Consider the following 21,790-nt stretch of genomic DNA (forward strand, 5'->3'; position numbering starts at 1 on the left):
GATTACTCACAAGAAATGATGTCACACACTCAAAGACTGAACTCAGACCAATTTGTTTGTAAAATTATATTAATTTGTTATGTTTCATTTTCTAGAGCCAAGCCAGGCCTGGTAAAGGTAAGTATAAGAATATTGTGCAATATTTATGCAGTAAATTACAGTTGGATGCAGGTTGAATGCAGTTGGTTCATTTGCAGGTAAGTCAACACTCCAAATTACTTTTCAGTTACTTTGTAGATTACTGTGTACGTTACTTCTTGGATTACTTTAAGTTACTTTTGCTACTCAGTGAGATATGCCTAGATATCGCACTGGGCATTTCCTAGACAAAAGGTAAGTAATTCAGTTTTTACTCATTTGCAGTTTTAGGGTTTTCATACAAACCAACTCCACACTTTGAAGATTTTTCACAAGAAAGCAGTCAGTGCAGTCCTATGGGAGAAAACTGTGATCGGTTTACGGGTAAGTATTCGGTCTTGGGAGTTGGTTTCCTAGGGTTAGAAGCAGGGTTTCCCCAGGGTCAAGGATGCACTCTCAAAGCACCCTCAGTGGCACTAGGGCGGCCGGGTGCAGAGTGCTTAGTTCCAATGTTATCCAATGGGTGATAAGAGGCTGTTGGTTGGTGGCTGCACACAAGCAGGCCACAAGGTTGTTGGAGCAAAGCTCCTGGTGTTAGACTCAGGGCAAAGAGGGATCCGATTTAGCATGCAAGGTGCACCCATAGCGGCACAGGGGCGGCCGAGTGCAGTGCGCTGATTTAGCGTCGGGTGCCCTGTTGATTTCAATAGGGATTCTCCGGTTGCAACAAATACTGCAGGCTCGGGGACAAATATTTTCTGAAGGCGACCATCAGTTGGAGAGGTAAGTTGGGTTGTCTTGGGATACTGGACACCATCGGTTGGGCCACCGAAGGCCGTGGGATGTCAGATGCAGGGGTGTCTTTTGGCATCGGGTTTCTCTTACCGCCTCCGGTCGCGGTCGGGTTGATCCTCCAGAAAGGGGCTGCAGGCGTCGGTTGAAGATTTGAGGCAGGCCAGGGATCCCTAGATCCCAGGTCAGGATCGCCTGGGAGACCTCCTTGTGGTGTTTAGCCACTCGGACTCGGGCTGTGGGTGTCGGGTGCAGAGTGGTGCAGATTCGCGGATTTGGCCGGAGCCAGAGTGCGGGTGAACAAATTCGGTGCTCACGGGAGACAGTCTGGTTTGGGAAGGCAGGGCAGGTCCTCCTGGTTCTTGGGCGCTGCTGGCTGCAGGACACACTGCATTTCTCTGTGGTCGGTCAGGACAGGCCGATAGGGCTGGGGCCAAGTTAGTTGGTGTCCTCTTCTTTTTCAGCACAGCTCTTCGGTCTGTCTTATAGTTCCTTCTTGTCCGAGGAGGCTAGGTTCAGGCTTACCCCTAAATACTCAATTTAGGGGTGTTACAGGTTGGTACAGGTTGGGACCAATGAGTCCCTTCCTTGGGGTGGGTACACCCCCTATTATGCCACCCTCCAGTGGGAGGGCTGCATGAGCCTCACTCTGTAAAATATTTTTATTGATTAACCTTGGACAGTACGTCAGGAACATTTCGAGCAGAAGCTTCCGCTCACATACTAGGATCCTAATCCACAATCCTCCTTGTACAATCAAGTCTTTTCGTGAGCGATGGTTTACAGTCAAAGTTGTCCTTACCCATGGTAACATCCTGTGATATGCACCCATCAGTCGTACCATCATCTTTCAATAGCAAGGTGCACTGTAACAATGCTAATAACAGTGAGTACACTTGGAAGTTCCATATCGTAATAAAAGAAAAGTACATAAAACCCTTGAGCCTACCCCATTGCATGAGCCTCACTCTGGTTGGCTGGGTCCCACCATCTGCAATATTTTGTTGGGACGGAGAATTGTGCTTCACCTCCCCTCCCCCTCCTGAGGGGTGAGGTTGGCAAAAGTGGGCACACCTCTCCTCCTAACTTGGTTTTCTCGCTGATTCTCTCACCAAAACGTGAGGCTCAGAACCGGTGGGGGCCAGTTGCTAGGAGCAGTAAATGGCTGGGGTAGCTCACAAAGGCGGCAAGCCTTTTAACCTTCCCCTTCGTGGACCCTGCCCATCCTGGGGTAGGAGGCTTAGCACCTCATCCCAGGATGTGCTTTGTTTCAGGACCCAGAGAGCGGCAGGCTCTCGACCCAGGGGTCCAGAAACAGGTCTGGTGGTGTCAGCTGGCGAGCAGCCAGTCAGCCAGGATACTAGACTTGGGTCGTTTTTCAGGGGGCATCTCTAAGATGCCCTCTGAGTGCATTTTTCATTAGATCCCACACTGGCATCAGCGTGGGTTTAATGGGCTTAGATGTTTGATACCAAACTTCCCAGTTTTCAGTAAAGCAATTATGGTGCTGTGGAGTTCGTTATGACAAACTTTCAGGTCATACTCTTTATAGCATTACTGCACTTTCAATGTCATAGAATTGACAGGGCCTATGCACTTGCACTTGTACCCTCACCACTGGTATAGTGCGCCCAGCTAGAGGGGTTGCTTACCTATGCCAGGGCAGTCGATTGTAGGCATGGCACACAGGGATGTGTGCCATGTCGACTCTTCACTTTGTTCTGCACCTAAACACAAACCCTGCACTGGTGTGTGTGTGTGTGTGTGTGTGTGTGTGTGTGTGTGTGTGTATGTACGTATGTGCATACATACGTACGTACGTACAGGTCCTCTAAGGGTGGCACAATAAGTGCTACTGCCCTTAGATACCTTCCCTGGTCACAGTGCCCTTGGAACCTATGGTACCTTTTACAAGGGACTTACATGTGGCCAGAGAATTGCCAATTGTGTGTTACAATTGTACAGTTTAGGGAAAGAACATAGGCCCTGGGTACCTGGTTGGTAGGAACCCAGGGCACACTTAGTTAAATTACATCAACATTTGGCAAAACGTGGGGGCAACCATGCAAAAAGGGGCACTTTCCTACAATCTGTTATAAGTCTGTGCTTGTATTCTGCTTGTTAGATTTTTATTTGATCTTGATAATCCGGTCAATTTTTATGCTGTATGTTTGTTTTTTATTGATTAATAAACTACATTTCACATATACTCCCTGGGCCGTATTACTCTTTTTGCGCCTCTGGCGCATAATGGTATTACTTCTACAATACTGAGTGCAATAGGAGGGCATGGTCCAAGGGGATGTGCCCTCATTTGCATGGGGATGTGCCAGCGCCATTTTAGAGACATGGGTGCAGAAGAAAGAGGCTCTCAGGAAGCGCACTGGCTGGGCTGTGCCCCTTTTAGGAGTGGCGCAATCTGTGCAGCAGCCAAGGGTGCCTCTTATAAGGGGTGTGGATAGGTTCCAGGAAACCCTCTGCAGGCTTTTGCAGGCAGTTGCAGTTATTCACTGTTTCAGCCTGTATGGGGATCTCAACCACCCTTTGAAACACAGGCAGAGGCACTGTTTGCGGTGAACAGTGGACCTGTGAGTTCAGTCCTGCTTTCTGAACAGTACATTGATTGCATTTGTGTTTACTGTCCCGGTCTCACTCTGTGCTCCCAGTTAAAGGTGCTCCACAGCACAGACTGCCGCATCATAATTGAAAAGATAGCATTCTCTGGAACACTCAAAGCCTTAAGCACTTTTTTCAGTTAACCAAACTACAATAAGAATGATAACTGTGAATGTATTTTGTAAATGCTGGAAAAACTCAGTGTCCAGGTAATTTTGTGGTGCTGAAATTTATAAACACTGATAACCACTGATTTTTAGAATTAGCGAAAACACTGAAAAATATCCGCTGTAATTCCCACAAAATCAACACTAAAAACAGGATACACCTGTTATTTTTTAACTGACATTACCTCCTAACTATAATGTTAGGTGCACGGCATGGCCAGGCGCTGCCCCAACTATCCACTAACCCCACCTTGCGTACGGCCTTTGGGATGGAGTCCTGGGTCCTCGAGGAGGGGAGCTTTCACTTCACGGTCAGCTCTCCAGACGTGACCACCTTTCTCTCCCCTCCCACTTCCTACCCTTTCTTTAGGAAGCACATTGCGCGGACTCACAGCGGCGCGCCAAAGGCGCACCACAGGCAAGCCCATCTGCGCCTGGTCATTGCTGGACACTCTGGCTGTCTTTCCTGCTGCTATTCCCCTTCTACCCGCATTTTCCTTCCTACATTCTCCACAAAAGTGGTTTGTATCCATGGCCATTATACAGTATTCTAGTCAAGAACTCCGTGCATTTAACAGAGCCAACTGCTCTGAGAAGCCCATAAGTCCACCCACACCCCCGGGTCAGTATGCTCCACTGTTGGTAAAACAGAGAACCTCTCTAATTATTGCCCCTCCTTCTAAATCACGCCTTATTGATCTCACAGGTGGCAATCCGATAGATTTACCAAATCATCTAACAGGGATATATTGTAATGCCCGTTCTATTCCTAAACACGCTCTCGAAATCTGGAGTCTGTTCGATTGAGAAACCGGACTTCGTTTTTGTAACTGAAACAAGGCTCCATGAGTCCACGCTCCCTGACATCGCGACAGCCTTCCCCCCGGATTACCAACTGATCAGACTTGATAGGAACAACAAGAGAGGTGGCAGCCTAGCAATTGCTTTCAGAGCCAATTCAGTATAATGGAAACTTTCTTTCTGAAATGGGGAGAACTTTGTATTTTAAAATGGATTGCTCAACCCAGGGGTCCTGGAGAGGTGCCTTACTCTATCGCCCTCCGGGCACCAATACCAATTTTACTAATCTGATAGACCATTGTGCCTCATGTATTGGGTGCTGATAATTTTCTTCTACTTGGAGATTTTAACCATCATGCTGAACTTTTATCTGATATTCACACCAACACACTCATCTCGAGCCTAAATACTTCGGGCCTCAATCAGCTGGTAGTTGGCCCCACCCACACAGCAGGCCCCACACTCGACCTCCTATTTACCAACTCTTCCCAAATTGAAGTGGGGTCTCCAATTCCAGTTCTTTGGTCAAACCATCACCTATTAAAATTCTCCTTACAGAAAGCTTTTACTCCAATCAATCCATGTAAAGAACCAATATTGAGTAGGCCATGGAATAATGTAAATTTAGTCACTTTTTCTCACCACTTCACAAATTCCCCCCCCCCCCCCTTCCCAGCTCAACATAGACAATTCTGCAGTTGAATCGTTTGAGGTAGCAATCAGTCAGGCCCTTGACATTATTGCTCCCGTAATAAAAGTCAAACGTAATCACAAAACGTCACCTTGGTTTATTGCTAACCTAAAATCTGATAAGCTAGCTGCCAGGGAAGCAGAACACAAGTGGAGGCACTCCAAAAGTGCCCAAGACAGACAGGCTTATAAATCTACTCACAGACGCTATCTTGATCATATAGTAACGGCCCAAAAAATCTTTCTAGGCGACAGAATAAATAAGGCTTCCAACTCCCATACAGAACTCGATAAAATATTAAAAGAATTCACCAGTCCCACCTCATGTCAGCCGGAACAACTCATTTCTCAAGATTGGGCGGACACTCTGTCCACCTTTTTTGTGGATTAAATCACCAACATTCACAGCCTCTTTCCCCACAAGGCTGGCGAAAATCAGTACCATTGGTCCACCAGTGATCATACCTCCAATCCAACCTCCCTGATTGAATTCACGCAAGAGGAAGTTAGTACTGCCCTCTGCAAGGTTAAATCGGGCTCCCCCGCCGACCCAGTCTCCCCTCATATTCTGTTCATAATTGAAACAGCCCTTCTCACGAGCCTTACCAACCTTTTTAACCTATCCTTACGCCACACAATGGTTCTGACAAAATGGAAAGCGGCTATGGTCAAGCCCATATTAAAGAAGTCTACCCTGGACCCCAAGGAGCCAAATAACTATTGGCCCACCTCCCTCCTTTTGGGAAGGTCCTGGGGACGCTAATTAACAAACAACTTACCACCTTTCTGGGGAGCAATAATCTACTGGACCCCTCTCAATCTGGGTTTCGGGCCTTACATAGTACCGAAACCACTTTGTTGGAGGTAGTTGACAACATAAGACTCTTCCTTGATGCTGGTTAATCAGCCATCCTGGTTTTACTCGATCTGTCAGCTGCCTTTGACACCATCTTTCACAGCACCCTTGTGAATCCTCTGTGGGAGATGGGTGTCAGGGGCACTGCATTGAACTGGCTCAGGAGTTATCTAACAGAACGAACACGTGGGTACTTTTGTCTCTATAGATAAGGGTGTCCCCCAGGGCTCTATCTTAAATCCCACACTCTTCAATCTGTACGTGGCACCCTTAGCCTGTGTGATCAAATCGTATGGTTTGACACTGTATTGTATGCCGATGATATTCAACTGCTAATCATGTTAGGCCCAGATCCAACTGATACCAAACTTCGATTCATGAAGTGTATGTCTGATGTACACATCTGGATGCAAACCAATCATTTGCAAATCAATGCTAGCAAAACGGAAATCATCCTCTTTGGTAAAGCCCAGACCTTGTGGTCGAGTGATTGGTGGCCTCTCAATCTTGGCCCATGCCCATCTCCCAAGTTAGTAGCTCGTAACCTAGGGGTGCTGATTGACAATCACCTCTCCTTGATTGATCATGTCAATCATGTGGCTAGCATGTGTTATGGATTAATGTGCAGTCTTCGTAAGAACTTCCAATGGGTTCCACTGGCATTTTGATGCCGCTGGTTCAAGGATTAATCATCAGTCGGCTAGACTATGGAAACGCCCTAATTGCCTCCCATCAGTGAAGAACTCCTAACCAAATTACAGTTCCTCCAAAATACAGCTGCCAGACTGGTACTAAATCTACCCTCCCGATCCTCCTCGATACCAGGTTTGAGAGCTCTTCATTAGCTTCCCATCAGGAAAGGCATAATATTTAATATCAACTGTCTGGTTCATAAAACCATCCTTGGACATGGACCACACTATCTTGCTAAAATACTGATCAGGTATAACCCCTCCAGAACCCTTAGATCTGTCAATAAACTTCTTATCCCGTTCAAGATTCGTACCGCCAGAAATGGCAGGAGATCTTTTTCGTATCTTGCCCCCACCCTATGGAACTCACTCCCTCTGCATCTACGTATGGAGACCAACCATCGAAAAATTGGGACAATTGTAGATATTGGGACAAAATTGAACAAACACATGTACAGGAAAATATAAGGTGCCTTATTGCTATAGATGTCTGGGACTAATGTTTTTTCTGCTGCGCTTCTTTTTTTGCACCCTATTCTTTTTTCTACGAGGGGGGCAGGGGGCGTTGATCCTCCGCTTTCCCTCACAGAGGGCTACGGTCCTTATGTTTCATTTGGGAGGGGGGTGGGAAGGGAGTGGTTGGGGGGGTCATGGGGTCAGGGAGGAGTGGGGGGTAGGGGGTGGCACTGTTGCTTTTTGTGGTTCTTAGTTACTAGCTATGGTTATGGTACTTGTTTCTATGAGAGAAATAATTGTTTCGTCGCTATGAAATCTAGTTTTGGGTTTGTGCTGGTCAGATTTGAGTTGGAATATCTAAGATATGTTGATGACTGGTAGAATTCGTATATGTTCATGGAACATATGTGGCCTGAATGATGGAAAAAAGAGATGTGACTGCTAAAATCTTACAGGTCATGCAAATTGATCTGCTATGCTTACAAGAACCCATATATCCTGGAACAACCGTGGGTGGTTGAGGGATTTGGGTTTAGAAGTGCTGGCTTGTACCAGGCAAGGCACAACGACCAAAGGAGTAGCCATTTTGTCAAAGCATAGCCTTGGAGTCTGCAAACTGGTAAAAGACGACACTTTAGGGCGGTGGGTCATTGCGGAAATTATGATCAACAACTCCCATTTGTCAGTTTGTTCCATTTACGGCTCTAATTCAGATGATCCAGGAGTGCTGCATTACCGGAGTGTTGAATTAGCATTATGACCTCATCCTCTAATTCTTTGTGGAGACTTCAATATACATTTAGATAGTGATTTAGATATAACCAGTAATATCTAATATCCCATATAGAGGTAAGAAAATTAAAGTCTTCAAAGCCACTCAAGGTTTAGTTAGGGAACTCGGGTTGGTGGATGTGTGGCATAGGCATAAAAGCGACGATCCAGGAACTACTTTTTATTCAGCCCCTCACAAGAAAGTAGTGCGTCTGGATTATTTTTTCGTCTCTACTCAAATTGTCGAGACTGTCAAGATCGAGCTCTCACACAGGGTAATCTAAGATCATAACCCAGTAATATTAGAATTACCAATGAGCACTAAGATTAAACATAAATCCTGGACTTTTGAAAGAAAATTGTTGCTGGATCAGGCATACTGTGCTCACATGGGAAGTTGGATTGAAGAGTTTTTTTTAAATCAATAGAAATACAGCCTCTTATTCAATGGTCTGGGACGCATTTAAGGCTGGGGTACGGGGGGAGGCTATTCATTATTCTATAGCTAATCAGAGGAGAATACTTGGGGAGATTAAGAGCTGGATTGAACAGCTAAGATTATTAGAAATAGAATTTATGGGGAATATAACAAGGAGTCTTAGCATTGAGGACTCTCTGAAGGCCATCGCTATCTTAAAAATGAAAATCCACCAGCATTTTTGTGAGGAGATAGCTGCTAAATATGCCCAGTATAGGGCTGAAATATATGAATTAGGAGAAAACACAGGCAGGGTATTAGCAAAGACATTACATCAGAGGGAAGTTGCTAATCGAATCCATAGGATTAAGGACCATCTAGACCTGATACAGGACTCTCCAGTTGAAATTCTGAATGTGTTTAATAGATACTATCATCATTTATATGCAGAGGGTGAGACAACAGGTGGAGACTATCAAATGCAGGAATTTTATTCAGAATTGGAGACAACTAAGGTTACATATGATCAGAATGAGGTTTTAGCAGCAACAATTACTCGGGAAGAAGTGGAGGGGGCTATAATGTCGTTGGCTATTGGAAAAGCGGTGGGTCCGGACGGCATCTCTTTGGAATTTTTTAGGACATTCCGGCTGGTACTCCAACAAGATCTTATGTTATTATTCCAGTCTGCCCAAAAGGGCTCTATCCCTGACTCGTGCACAAAACTACTATAATTTATTTTTAAGAAAAAAGACAAACCTGAGCTGTACCCCTCTTCGTACAGGCCTATCTCACTTATCGACTCTGATAGCAAGATCTTTTTAAAAAATCTTGGCTTGTCGACTTGGTAAAGTCATTACTCTGCTGGTTTCAGTTCGGCAGCACAGATTTATTCCGGGAAGGGATACAGTCGATCATGTGAGACGTGTTATTACTCTTCTTGATTGGGCTCAGGCAACAGAATCTCCGTTAGGGGTGATCCTGTTGAATGCTGAGAAGGCGTTCGATAGGGTCTCCTGGCGATTCCTATGGTATGTTCTGCAATGGAAGGGGTTCGGTTCGGAATTTATCCAAGCAGTGAAGGCTCTTTATGTATGCCCAGAAGCGGTTATACGTATTTCTGGACAGGAGTCAAGATTATTTAGCATTAGCAGAGGCACAAGGCAGGGATGCCCTTGTTCCCCCCTGCTGTTTGCATTGTATATCGATGTATTTCTTAATTAGCTGAATCTGAGCACTAATATTAAACCTGTCAGAATTAACAATATGGAGTACAGAACATTGGCTTATGCCAACGATATTGTGGTTCTTACTAGCGAGGTTTCTTTGGCACTTCCAGTAGTTAGGAATTTGGCAGCACTGTTCGGTAGATTTTCAGGTTACAAATTAAACATAGATAAAACCCAGACGCTTCATTCTCATAGTAAGTCTCCAGTAGATCTACCAATTGTCACTGAAGCAACTTATTTGGGTACCAAAATTACTTTGGTGATGGAACAAATTCCGGACTTGAATATTATACCTGTGATGGATAAGGTTAATAGAAATCTGGAAAGATTAGATTATCTACATCTCTCTTCATGGGCGCTGTAATGTTTTAAAAGTGTTGTGGTCCTTCCCAAATTGTTATATCTATTTAAAACAATCCCCCTTGAGTTTTCAGTTTGTTTTACAAAGATAGAGCGGATTTGCTCTGGATTTCTTTGGGGCTATCAGAGGCCGAGGAGGGCGTTTAAACAGATGATTCTTCCAAGACAACGGGGAGGTTGGGGTATTCCACACTTTTTGCTGTATTATTGGGCATCTATGATGCAACAGATGGGGCCCTTTTAGTTGGGGCTAAGGCTGAGATACCGCTTGCCAGTAGACCAACCATTTATGAATTCGGGCTGGGGGAGGAAGTCAGTAGCTGTTTGGTAAGGTAATAAATGTAAACTTCTATACCCCATTTTCTGCCGCCTGCCTTATACCACCAATTTTTCGGGATCAAGCCACATTTAGATGGGGAACGAATGGACTTTTTTTTGGGTGATCTGTTTGAGGGCGGCCAACTTCTATCATTTACAAATTTGCAGGGGAAATATGGCTTATTAAAACAAGATTTTTTAAAATATCTACAGGTCCGTAGTTTTTTAGGGAAGATTGGGTCAGATGCAGGGTTACGGTTGGAAAAAATCCCCTTGATTGAAAGAATAGGAAAAAAATCTTTCATAGGTCAGATTTATCAACAATTATTGGAAGTATTTCCGGATGATATTGGCACTTGGAATTTAAAGTGGGAGAATAAGTTGGGGAATATTGGAATAAATAGAGGATTCTCTGGATCTGGCGAACCAGATTCTAATGACTGGAAGTCTCAGGAGCCAGCATTTCATGTCTATCTTTGATCTCTACTATACTCCTGGGAGGATTGCTAAATAGGGGGTTCGAAGGGGGATAAATGTAACATGTGCGGACTACAAGCTGCAGATTCGGTTCATATGTTATTCTCCTGTCCTGGACTAGGTCTTTTCCTGCAAGAGATTGAAAAATGTTTGGTTACTATATTAGGAACGCTGATAAGTATTACTGGGGATATGGTAATTCTGGTTGTAGGATCTGACAGGGCAGGGAATAAAAGGTCGACATCTATGACTGCAATTTTGTTTATTGCTATGGCTCTGGTCCGCTTATGTATAACAAGTGAATGGTGTAGCCCTGACCCTCTGTACTGCTCGATCTTTCCGGCCTTATTGTGTTGTAGAGCGATTCATGTGACTTCAGTCTCTTTCCATTCAAGTCTAGGGGTTAGAGTAGTGTATAGAGCCTAGTTATTAGGCACTTCGACATGATCCTGTGTTTTGTATAATAGACTGAAGTCAAGGGTGGAATGTACTGCTCGATCTTTCCGGCCTTATTGTGTTGTAGAGCGATTCATGTGACTTCAGTCTCTTTCCATTCAAGTCTAGGGGTTAGAGTAGTGTATAGAGCCTAGTTATTAGGCACTTCGACATGATCCTGTGTTTTGTATAATAGACTGAAGTCAAGGGTGGAATGTACTGCTCGATCTTTCCGGCCTTATTGTGTTGTACTGCTATTGATGTGACTTCAGTCTCTTTCCATTCAAGTCTAAGGGTTAGAGTAGTGTATAGAGCCTATTTATTAGGCACTTCAACATGATCCTGTGTTCTTCCCCATAGATCAGGGTGTGCATACATATCCTAGGGGATAGATTCGTTAGCATTAGGGGTAATCTGTTCTGTAGTGAGGGTATCTAATGGAGCTGTGCTGTATTCAGGCCTGGTAGGCCTTAAACGGGAGAGACTCCATCTTTCCTCCTGCTCTGGCAGCTTGGGAAGTTTCTAGGTCATAGGCAGTGTTTTAGTTAGGAGGTGTTATTCGCTTGGAGAGAACCGGTTCAGGCCGGCCCTTATCGAAGGATTGTATTCTCCTTCATGCCGAAGACACTACATCAGGCCGGCCGGCTGGGAACGTGTCCTTGGCCCGGGGAGGTACAGGAATTTGGTGGGCGGCAGGTTTCGAGCTGGAAATTTCCATGAGAGAATGCACATCTATATTAGTGAAAGTCTGAGGCAGACACTTGCACTTGCTTCTAGACCATAGGCGGCATCTGGCCGTTAGCAGAAAAAGCTACTACTTATTCCAGGGAAGACAGATGACGAACTTGAATCTAAAGAGGAGGAAGTAGTCGATGAGGAAGAGGTTCCAGTGACTCGGAGAGGGAGAAGGGAGTAGATCCGCGACTGCGGAGGTGTGACTTCCAGGCGAAGCCGAGGCACAGAGGGAGAAGGGAACCTAGATGACCATTGAGCACAGACTACATACAATCCAGGTGATGTCGACCCCTTTTTCTTTGAAGTGTATAACTTAACCTTTCACTTTCCTTGCAGGTTATATATATATATATGATGTATTCTGCGAATGTGCATGTGACATTTAAATAAAGTATTTAGCTTGTCGTGAGTTAGCATGTGTTGTGTATTTTTGTATAGGAGGATAGCCTATTCTTTTAGTCAGAGTTAACTCAACATGAACAGAGGTTAATCCTGGTCAGGTAAGTGGTAACTGGATGAGGGGGAAAACGAGCCCCTCGAACTAGAGAACAGGTTGTGCTCAACTAATAGTCGTTGTGTGATCTGATATATGGTAATCCCAATTCCCCTGTCATGTACTACGGTAACAATAGGATGAGCTCGTGCTAAGGCTGCCGTCTGGTAGGAGATTCTGGGTCTGCCTGAGGCCGCGAGACTATGGGTGTTGCTGCCGTCTGGTAGGAGATTCTGGGTCTGCCTGAGGCCGCGAGACTATGGGTGTTGCTGCCGTCTGGTAGGAGATTCTGGGTCTGCCTGAGGCCGCGAGACTATGGGTGTTGCTGCCGTCTGGTAGGAGATTCTGGGTCTGCCTGAGGCCGCGAGACTATGGGTGTTGCTGCCGTCTGGTAGGAGATTCTGGGTCTGCCTGAGGCCGCGAGACTGTGTGTGTTGCTGCCGTCTGGTAGGAGATTCTGGGTCTGCCTGAGGCTGCGAGACTGTGATTGCTGAGATTGCGAGGCTGTGAGGTCTTGATATATATATATATATATATATATATATATATATATAATAGGAATTCCCTGTCCTTAGGTGGTACATATATATATGGTTATTTAGGTGTAAAAAGGCCCTAGGGAGGGGGTAACGTTCTGGTTTTGGGTCAGAAGGGCTCTGTGGAGCGGGTTCCACCCGAACTGAAAACCCAAGCAGAACACCCTCCTACATTCACTGGCAGTCAAGATTGTTAGCTATCTATAATTTAGAAACCTCAATCTATAAAACAAAAGGTAGGAAAAAAAGGGCCTTGGTATATCAAATATGGGCTCCAGTTACAGATTGGATACAACAAACGTAGGAATGGTATAATTACAGTTTAAGTAGTATCGATGTTCGTTTTTGTACAAATATTTTTGATTTCGAAACTCAGGTGGGGATAGAGGGTCATGATTTAATACTATCAGCCGTATTTGTGAAATAATGTGGTATATTAACATATTATTAACTTTTTTTGTGTAACTAGGCCAAACCGGGCAATGTATTTTTGTTATATATATCTGGTTTTGATTGTACCATAATTTTGGCTATTGAATGTGCCTTGTATAAAATAGGGTGAAAATCAATAAAAATAAGAAAATTAAAATAAAATAATTTAAAAAAAAAATCACAGTTCATTCTTCGTTTGCAATTGGAATCCGTTTTTCAACAACCTCTCGTAATACCCACTACCTTGGTTTCAGGCTACATTTGTGGGGCAACCATCCAATTATTTTCAGTGCAAGCCATTCAGACCCCTAGGCATCAGCTGACAATGACAGCCACCTCATCTCCTGGACTAGGGAAAGCATTTAGGTGACCTATGTACAGACTACAAATAAACTTATGAGTTCTAAGGTTGGTCCATCTCGCCCTCCAGGCCTTTTTTCCCTTGGTAGCAGGAAAGCAGATCCTGATTCACGGGACAATGCATCCATCATGTTTTATATCAACAATAATGGTGAGGTGGACTCAAACATGTTATGCTAGGAGGCCATGTTTCTGTAGATTTGCACCATAGGCAAAGGAACTGGAATGTCACCAGCTCTTCTGGTGGAGAATGCATTAGCTGAGCTTGTCAGCAGACATGCAGATCAAGGTAAATCTATCAAGTATTTTCCAAGATATCTTATTGGCTTGGTTTGATGTTCTTTGCAACACGAGCAAGAAAAACCCACCATTTCTTCAGCTTGATAGTTTCCTCAGAAGTGGTCATTGGCACAAGCTTTTAATATATATTACTGTTTCATTTCCCACTGTGTTTTTCCTCTCAGATTTCCGATTCCGATAGAATCTAAAAGGCATGCATGTCATGTAATTTTTATCATGCTGATTGGACTTGTCAGTCAAGGTTTCCAGACCTACGTATGTTTCCACCATGATTGCTACTGTTGAGGGAGGAGCATTTGTTTCAGCCCAACATGATGATCCCCATGCACTCCTGTAATCTCTAAGTATGCAGATTCTTTTGGAAAGGCAGTTTATAGAGTTGTTCTGACCAATAAGCAGCTTTCCCTAAAAGAAGGCAGATGGGAAGCTTTAGATAAATGGTGTTAAGATGGCTGAGTAGATCTTCTGACGACTTGTATATCCACCATTACGAGTATTGGATCTACCTTCCCACAAGACCAAGGTCCACGAATTAAGGGATTTAAGAGTAAATTTACATGCTCTGCTTTTGTAGTCCCAATTTAGGACCTAATTTAATTCTAGGCGTTCTTTAGGGGACCATCTTACGAACACACCTTCGGAGGTGTCAGAATTTCATATTTTGCTTAAGACCATTCGTATTTTGCTTGCTGACCTTCTGTCCGCATCCGCATCTTCCTTTTTTCCCCACTCTGGCCCTTACCAGACATGCTGCAATGAAGTAGCGCCTCCGTGCTTGGTTTAACTCCCACCCGTGATATCTATTTCTCCATGAGGATTCATGGAGTTATGAGTGTGCCTACGTGCAGGGCAAGTTGAAGCCTCTGCTCCATACCAATCTGTGGTGGAACAAGCACTTCCAAGTCTAGTTCTGCCCACCCTCCACCAGCATGATCGGACCCCAGATGCATCAAAACTCCACCGGTGACACCTTGTAACTGCCACTGCTAATTCTGGGTTTTTACTGCAGCTCCAAATTCTCCTGAAAACCTAGCCCCCTTCTCCCCCCTAAATGGTAAAGGCAAAGTCAGACATCTTACCATCAGTTCTTCTGCATTTAAAACTTAAATGGTGCTGAAAGTAGGTAGGAAAATAAACCATGGGCCTGAGAGATTGGAGCAGCCTGTGGAGCCTGAAGAGCCCGCCTTTCTTTTTGTTCCACTTAAGTGAAGGGTGATAAAATAGTGAATTTGACATCACCGCCATCAGTGGTGCCTTTGTGGACCTCTGTTGTCATTTCTGGTGGGGTCCTCGTGAGTCTATGGCTGGAGCTACTTTTACGATATAGTGCTGCTGAATCAGCATTTCTATAACATTTTCCGTTCTGTTCTCAAGTCTTGGAATAAGAGGAATCTTCTTGAAGGTAAAGTATGCACGATTTTTTTAAAACTAAATGCAAGTAACTGGTTCCGCTGCCTTCTCTTTTTACATGTTCAAATATTCAATTTTTGCCAGTGCAGACCACAGTCAATTTGAATGTCTACCCGTATTTGGAATTGACCAACGTGAGAAGATGCTCAATAAGGTGGTTGGATTTGCAAAATGTAACTGACAAACTTATTTCTGTTAATGAGTTATACTAATAAAAATATTTTTTGTGTCGAAATTAAAAATAATGTAGAAGTTCTCTGGGTGTACAATAAGGAAACAAAGCTAATCATGTTTGAACAATGTGGCGCTGGAATTGTGCAAATTATTTTGCACAAGTTTGCTCAAGCACCATCTGGTCAAAAAAGTGCCTGCGGAAGTAGTATCTTATGCAAGATTCCTTCAACAGGAGAGGTATTTTTATTTTGACAATAAAGGTACCAAGGTTTCAGTTCTTATTAAGAATACTTAAATGAAAGTCATGATGGCACCTTCTCCCGAATGGTCGCTGCGCACCTGATTGACAGTGCAGGGTCTGTCTAGAGACCCTGCCCTGTTAGTCACAGTGTGACACAAGCCCTCTCACCCCCCTGCAGTTTGGGGACAATGAAATGGGCGCTGCTGGAATCTTCACCAGCAACTCTGTTAAAGGATACTTCAGCCAAGTTAATTACAAGCTCCACTGGAGCAGAGAAACCGAGACTGCCGTGCCATGGATCGGGGTACCGGTACTCTCCCTGACTACAGAGAAGTTAAAAAAATTCGAAAGTGCCGGTACTCAGTACCGGTGAGTACCGGCCCATTTAAAGCACTGAGTGTTACTATACTTGGCTGCCCTTGCTGCTGTGAAAAATGCTTGTAAAATAGGTCCAGTGCTGCAGGCCATTGTAGAGGAACAGCACCAAAGATTCACACATTGGCTTCCAATTTCTTTACCTGACGTTACCGGTTCATTCCCTATTTTCTGCCATTCTTATTAGATTAGATATTCAGTGCCATCGTCTGAGTTAGCACCACAGATTGTCACTCAGACTATCTTCGACCCTACTCCAACATTTCTGTAGAAGGCCATTTTATTTTACTGTCCCAACTTGAAAAATAATTGGACGCTTTTTGGAGATGGTGATATAGAGCGTTGGTGTAAAGACCGGGGGAAACAGCGATTGATTATTGTATATTAGTGGTGCTGGGGTGTTGCCGTGGATTAATGACTCCGAAACCAACGTACTTATGTTTTATTTTTCCAACACTTAGCAATTTCTTCCGCATTTTACTCCCATTATATAGGAGTTGTGATTTGAGATCCACACGAGCTTTTTCTGTGAAAATCGAAAATGAAGTACCCCACAGTAACAGTGGAAATCTGACAACACTATCAGAAAAAGCAAGAGTGCATCTCCAAACTTCAATGAAAGTTACTTATTTGGCAGTTTGAATTTTGGAAACCCGATTACAAGATTCCTCCTGTCTTTTCAGCATGCTGTAGACATACGTGAAGAAATGCCTGACCAGACAGCCAAACGAATGCTGGCTCTTCTAGGAATTCTGAAATACAAACCCCCAGGAAACACAGGAGACATGTATGTATTATTTTGGCCTTTTACTGTTTGGTGGAATGTTATGCACCTTGCTGTCATACATTTTTTTACGTGGAGAAGACTGGATTTCATTTTGCCCTTCACATTATTTCTTGCAACATTCCTAAACGTTGCAGTGTGAATCTGTGTCCTAGAGGCAAGAAATCTCCTTGAACCATCCATTTCACAGGGGCATGTAGCGGACTTCATTGCTTTTTGTTATTATGCAAGAGTTTCATGGTAGGTCAGTAATTCTGCTACATGGTTCTTTCTATAGTTCTTGGTTCCAGCACAAGCACCTGGTGATCTTTTTCTTTCTCTGTTGGCATGGATACCTATGTTTTTGACATATGTGGATGAGCCATAGTATATCCTGTGTTTCTGTAGGCGTGTCTGCACTCTACCACCTTTTATATGGAAGGTGTCCTTATAAATTCTGAGAAATGTGTGCCATTGATCACAGAGAGGGTGCTGCAGGTTTGGATTTACCAGCAGCAGCAAGCAAAGATTAAAGGTTTACCTTTTTTGAAGTGGACTCTGGCATTTGCGATTGCCTGCTGCAGCATTCTTTGCCACATTGAGACACACGACATGTTTTGGATGTCCATGGACGATAGGTCAGTTTACGGATTTATAACATTCTTGTATCTTGACAGGTAATATTGGGTTTTAGATAATGGTGACAGATTCAAATGATGTTCATTTGCAGATATTCATGTTGTACAAAATATGGCATCTTAAAGCTTTCGCTTTCCCACCTGTAACCCCAGCAAGAATGTCACATAATTCACTTTACTGGTCTTTATTTTTTTATTTTGATTTTTTTAACCAACCAGCAGTTACATAGCATACGAATATTACAATCAACAATGTTCAGGAGCACATAGCATTTGGTGATTGTAGTCCTCAACATACACATATCAGCTGTCTCAGTTCACAGTGCCCGCATCAGCAGATGTTATCCCGTCTTATATGTGCTCACACCTCCCGGCTGCCAGCCCGCCCCTCCATATTACCCCAGCAGCCGTTGTATATGTGGTGCCCTTTTGTTATCTGAGGTATTAGGTATATCATGGATCAGTTCTTGATTCAGATTCTTGCCCTGCCTGCAGGTAATGGACAAGCAGCTCCCAGGAGTCCCTTGGCCACAAAGCAATGGGAATGTCCTCAGCGTAAGTTTCCAGTGTAGTTTTACAATATGTCATGTCCGTGATCCAGTCTTTGAGTCTAGGGGGTCTCTTGCTCCTCCACTTCATCGCTACTCATCTTTTCGCCAGCAGTAGTGCTACCGCTAAGAATTTCCTGCGTCTAGCATGTTTAAGTCTCCTGACGCCCAGTATGCACACCAGAGGGGTGTTGGGGATCTGCTCTGCCAGCATTTCGGATAGTGTGGTTGTGACTTCATTCCAGTAGGTCTGCAGGTGAGGGCATGACCATGAGGTATGTAGGAAGTCAGCGCTTGGTGCCTTGCACCTTTGGCAGTTATCCGTCTCTTAGGCCCAGTCTTACTGGTCTTTATTTGACTGCAAAGTGAGAGCGGTTTGTAAACACCAATCCCCATTTTGAAAGAAATAAGCAGCAATTTTGTAGAAGACAACCTGACATTTGAACCTCTGTCTCTGAAGCGCAGCGAATGATAAATACAGAATTTAAAGCCATCTTTATTTATTACTTGAACTTTCACGACTCACCAACAATCTGCTTGTGGCCCACAGTTTGGGTAACACTGAATTAGAGTTTAGTCCCAACTACTTATCCGTATCACCAGTGATGCAAACAGCAAGGGCTGTAGAGAACTGGACAGATTTGGGATATGACTGATTATTTGAAATTAATTAATCTTGACATTAAAGAATATTTGTATTTCTAACATGACTTTGGCCTTCTTGCAAGATTAGACAGGATATATATGCACTCCTCAGTAATTTAGATGGACTACCTCTGTAGAGCAATAGCAGACCATAACTCGTTATGACGGGTATTTCAAAGGGGATACCAGAGAACCGCCATACCTTCCTGCAAAGCGTATGTCACCGCTTTAGAAGACATTTCATTTCGAATGGCAATAGTTTATGCGATACAGCATTATTTTATGGTAAATGAAGAGTCGACATCAAACACCTTGAACGAGGTGTTCATAAAACAGCACATGGATCACAACTATATGTAGAGATGGACATAGATACCCCGTAAAAGTGCATAAGAGGTTTAGAGTTGGAGGCCGCCCAAAGACTTGAAGTGAGAGACAAACTAAACTTATGGAGATAGATGCCCAAACATTAGAGTAACTGGAATGCCTCTTGATTACAGATCCTATGTGGCTAAGAAACATGATGAGTGGAAGAAGTTAGGGAGACTATTAGGCTGGCTAATTATGTTGTACTCAAGGTGGATGCCAAATGTTATGTCTGGGACACTGATAGGAAGTTTAAAAACGAATCATGCGTTCACACATTATTAATCTACCCTATACACATCAAGTAGTGTAGGTGCTTCAATGAAGCTGGAGAAATATTTGGTTGAATCGAGCATGGCTTCATCCCACCCCCCACCCCCCAAACTATCAGAACAACTTTTTATATAGGTAAGATCCAAAGTAATGTTTCCCTACTACAACTGGGAATTGAGAAATAACATAACAAAACCTATATGAATAAAAGAAAGCCCGATTACCGGTCTTATACTGATGATGTACATTGTATAACCACAGCTACTGCAATTTAATGTTTTATTTCATGATGAATAATAAAGATTGTTTAGACAAATATTTTCCATTCTTTTCCTGTGTCTGCAGTCCTAAATAAAGCAGGAAGAAGACTATTTTGAGGAGTAGCTTCACCATACAAATTGTAATGTGCAGTGGTGTTGAAGGTAGTGTATGTTTACCTGTGTCTCATAAGGCCAACACAAAGAGTGGAACTTCCTGCAGAAAGGAGACCCCTTTCAGTAGCCTCATTGTTTGGTTCAGCCAAGAGGGCAGTTACACGTACACGATGCCTGAAACTTAGTGAAGGAAAATCCAAAAGGGAAAAGCCGCAAAGGCACAAAAAATGTATTTTGTGCTTCTACATTATGTAGAACTAATAATTTTTTTTCACTGACCCAAATTATGGAAGTTAGATCTAGATCTTCACGCCTACCAGTTCTGTGCTGTGGAAGCTGAGCCAAAATTTACTCTTTAGGTCTGCAAATACTGAATTGAAATATCAAGGTCAGAACAAGGCATGAGCTATAAAGACATAGTAGGACTCAATGGGAAATTGGGTGTTCCTACTTATCAACATCTTGTAAGTTAAGCAAAGCAGCTCCAATGGCTGTGTCTAAAGCATCAATAAACAAAATACATTGCTGATAAAAAGAGGAGCATCCGAGTTTGAGGAGAGGGCCTCCATTCATTGTTTAATGAAGGGAAGGTTATTACACTGGGGTGGTAGATCGTGTTGAGTTTGCATACTATATTATCATAACTCCATATTTTGATACCTAGGTATTCACAGGAGGGCATTGACAATTTTTGTTTGTATAATGGTAAGCATGGAGCGGTATATGCAAGCTAAGCCGCCACCAGCTTTTCCCATGTTGTTTGATGTCATAGTTGGGTGGCACAAGAGTGTCCAGGATGTGTGATGAGGAATCATTAAGCCAAGTTTCCGTTAAGATTAGGAGGTCAAGGTCTTGTGCGAGAATGAGCTCGGCAATGTTAGTAGCATTATCTCTGCTAATGCATCCCAATTAAAGTTTGCTTACTACTTTGATAATTGCATAATGTCAGAGAAAGAAATAGAATTATTTGTAATGCGTGGTCTATAAAAAAAGTATGTATATAGTGTTTCTATAGCGCAAACCTTACCAAAGCGCTGCATAGCGCTGTGCAGGGACAAAGAAAAGCATGAATTTAGCAAATGATATGAGAGGTAGCAGGGTTTTGGATGATTAATTCATTGTGATGTAGTGTGTTTTATAGAGGTGAGCCTTTAATAACTCTTTATTAAATTGGAGCAGTGTTGGGGTGCCCTGATAGGTACGGAGATGGTTTTTTTTTTTTTTTGTTTAAAATATTTTTATTGCAGGAATCAGTAAATCGTTACATAATCGGCCAACATTATATATCACGCCCGATCAATGAGATGCAACCCTCCGTTCCCCCACCGTAAGTTACTTACACAGCCATTCAGCCCACAACCCTAGGGTCGGGCGGCGAAATTCAATGGGGGCTCAGGAGGATGTCGAAGCTGGCCCGGAGAACCCGCTGTCCGTCATCTGCTTTTCCAAACAAACCCATAAACCCAAAATAACACCCCACTCTTAAAACACCCCAAACCCAAGTAAACCCTCCCCCCCCCCCCCCCCCCCCCGCCATCAGCGCGCGGCACCAACCGCCACAGGATCTCCAAAAGGACCCACAGGGAAAGCAATTGATCTGAAAAGTGCAATCGTCTATCGGGACTCAGGGCGAGCCTCTTCCTCAAGCTCAGGGTCGCTGGGGGCGCCATAATCCCTAAGGGCCTGCACTAACATCTCCCATTCCAGCGCTGCCTCCTGTGCCTTCTCATTACGCTGCCTCCAAGCTAGCTGGTATCTGAGCGTACTCTCCCCCGCCGCCCACTTCAAAAATTCGCTGCGCCACCGGCTTCCCGTCGGACCAGCTCGTGCCTTCCAGTTCCTGGTCACCTCCCGTTTAGCAAGGAGCAGCCCCAGATCAATGAACTTGCTAGAAATTTTATTTTTGGGGGTATGAGGGAACCAGTGCAGGAGACCCACCGCCGCGTCAAGCGATAAAGATCTCCCCGTCGT

General features: G+C 43.9%; 1 protein-coding gene across 2 annotated transcripts in view; it reads left to right on the forward strand.

The window, feature by feature from the left end:
- The window catches only part of IFT81 (intraflagellar transport 81), an 872,384-nt gene that overhangs the window by 41,301 nt on the left and 809,293 nt on the right, over positions 1-21,790 (forward strand). For both annotated transcript variants that reach the window (XM_085633362.1, XM_085633363.1), the window contains exon 3: positions 16,896-16,999. In XM_085633362.1, the coding sequence (XP_085489488.1) occupies positions 16,896-16,999 (104 nt within the window). The remainder of the gene's footprint in view (positions 1-16,895; positions 17,000-21,790) is intronic.

This window comes from Triturus cristatus, chromosome 11 (assembly GCF_964204655.1).
Source record: "Triturus cristatus chromosome 11, aTriCri1.1, whole genome shotgun sequence".
Taxonomy (NCBI): Eukaryota; Metazoa; Chordata; class Amphibia; order Caudata; family Salamandridae; genus Triturus; species Triturus cristatus.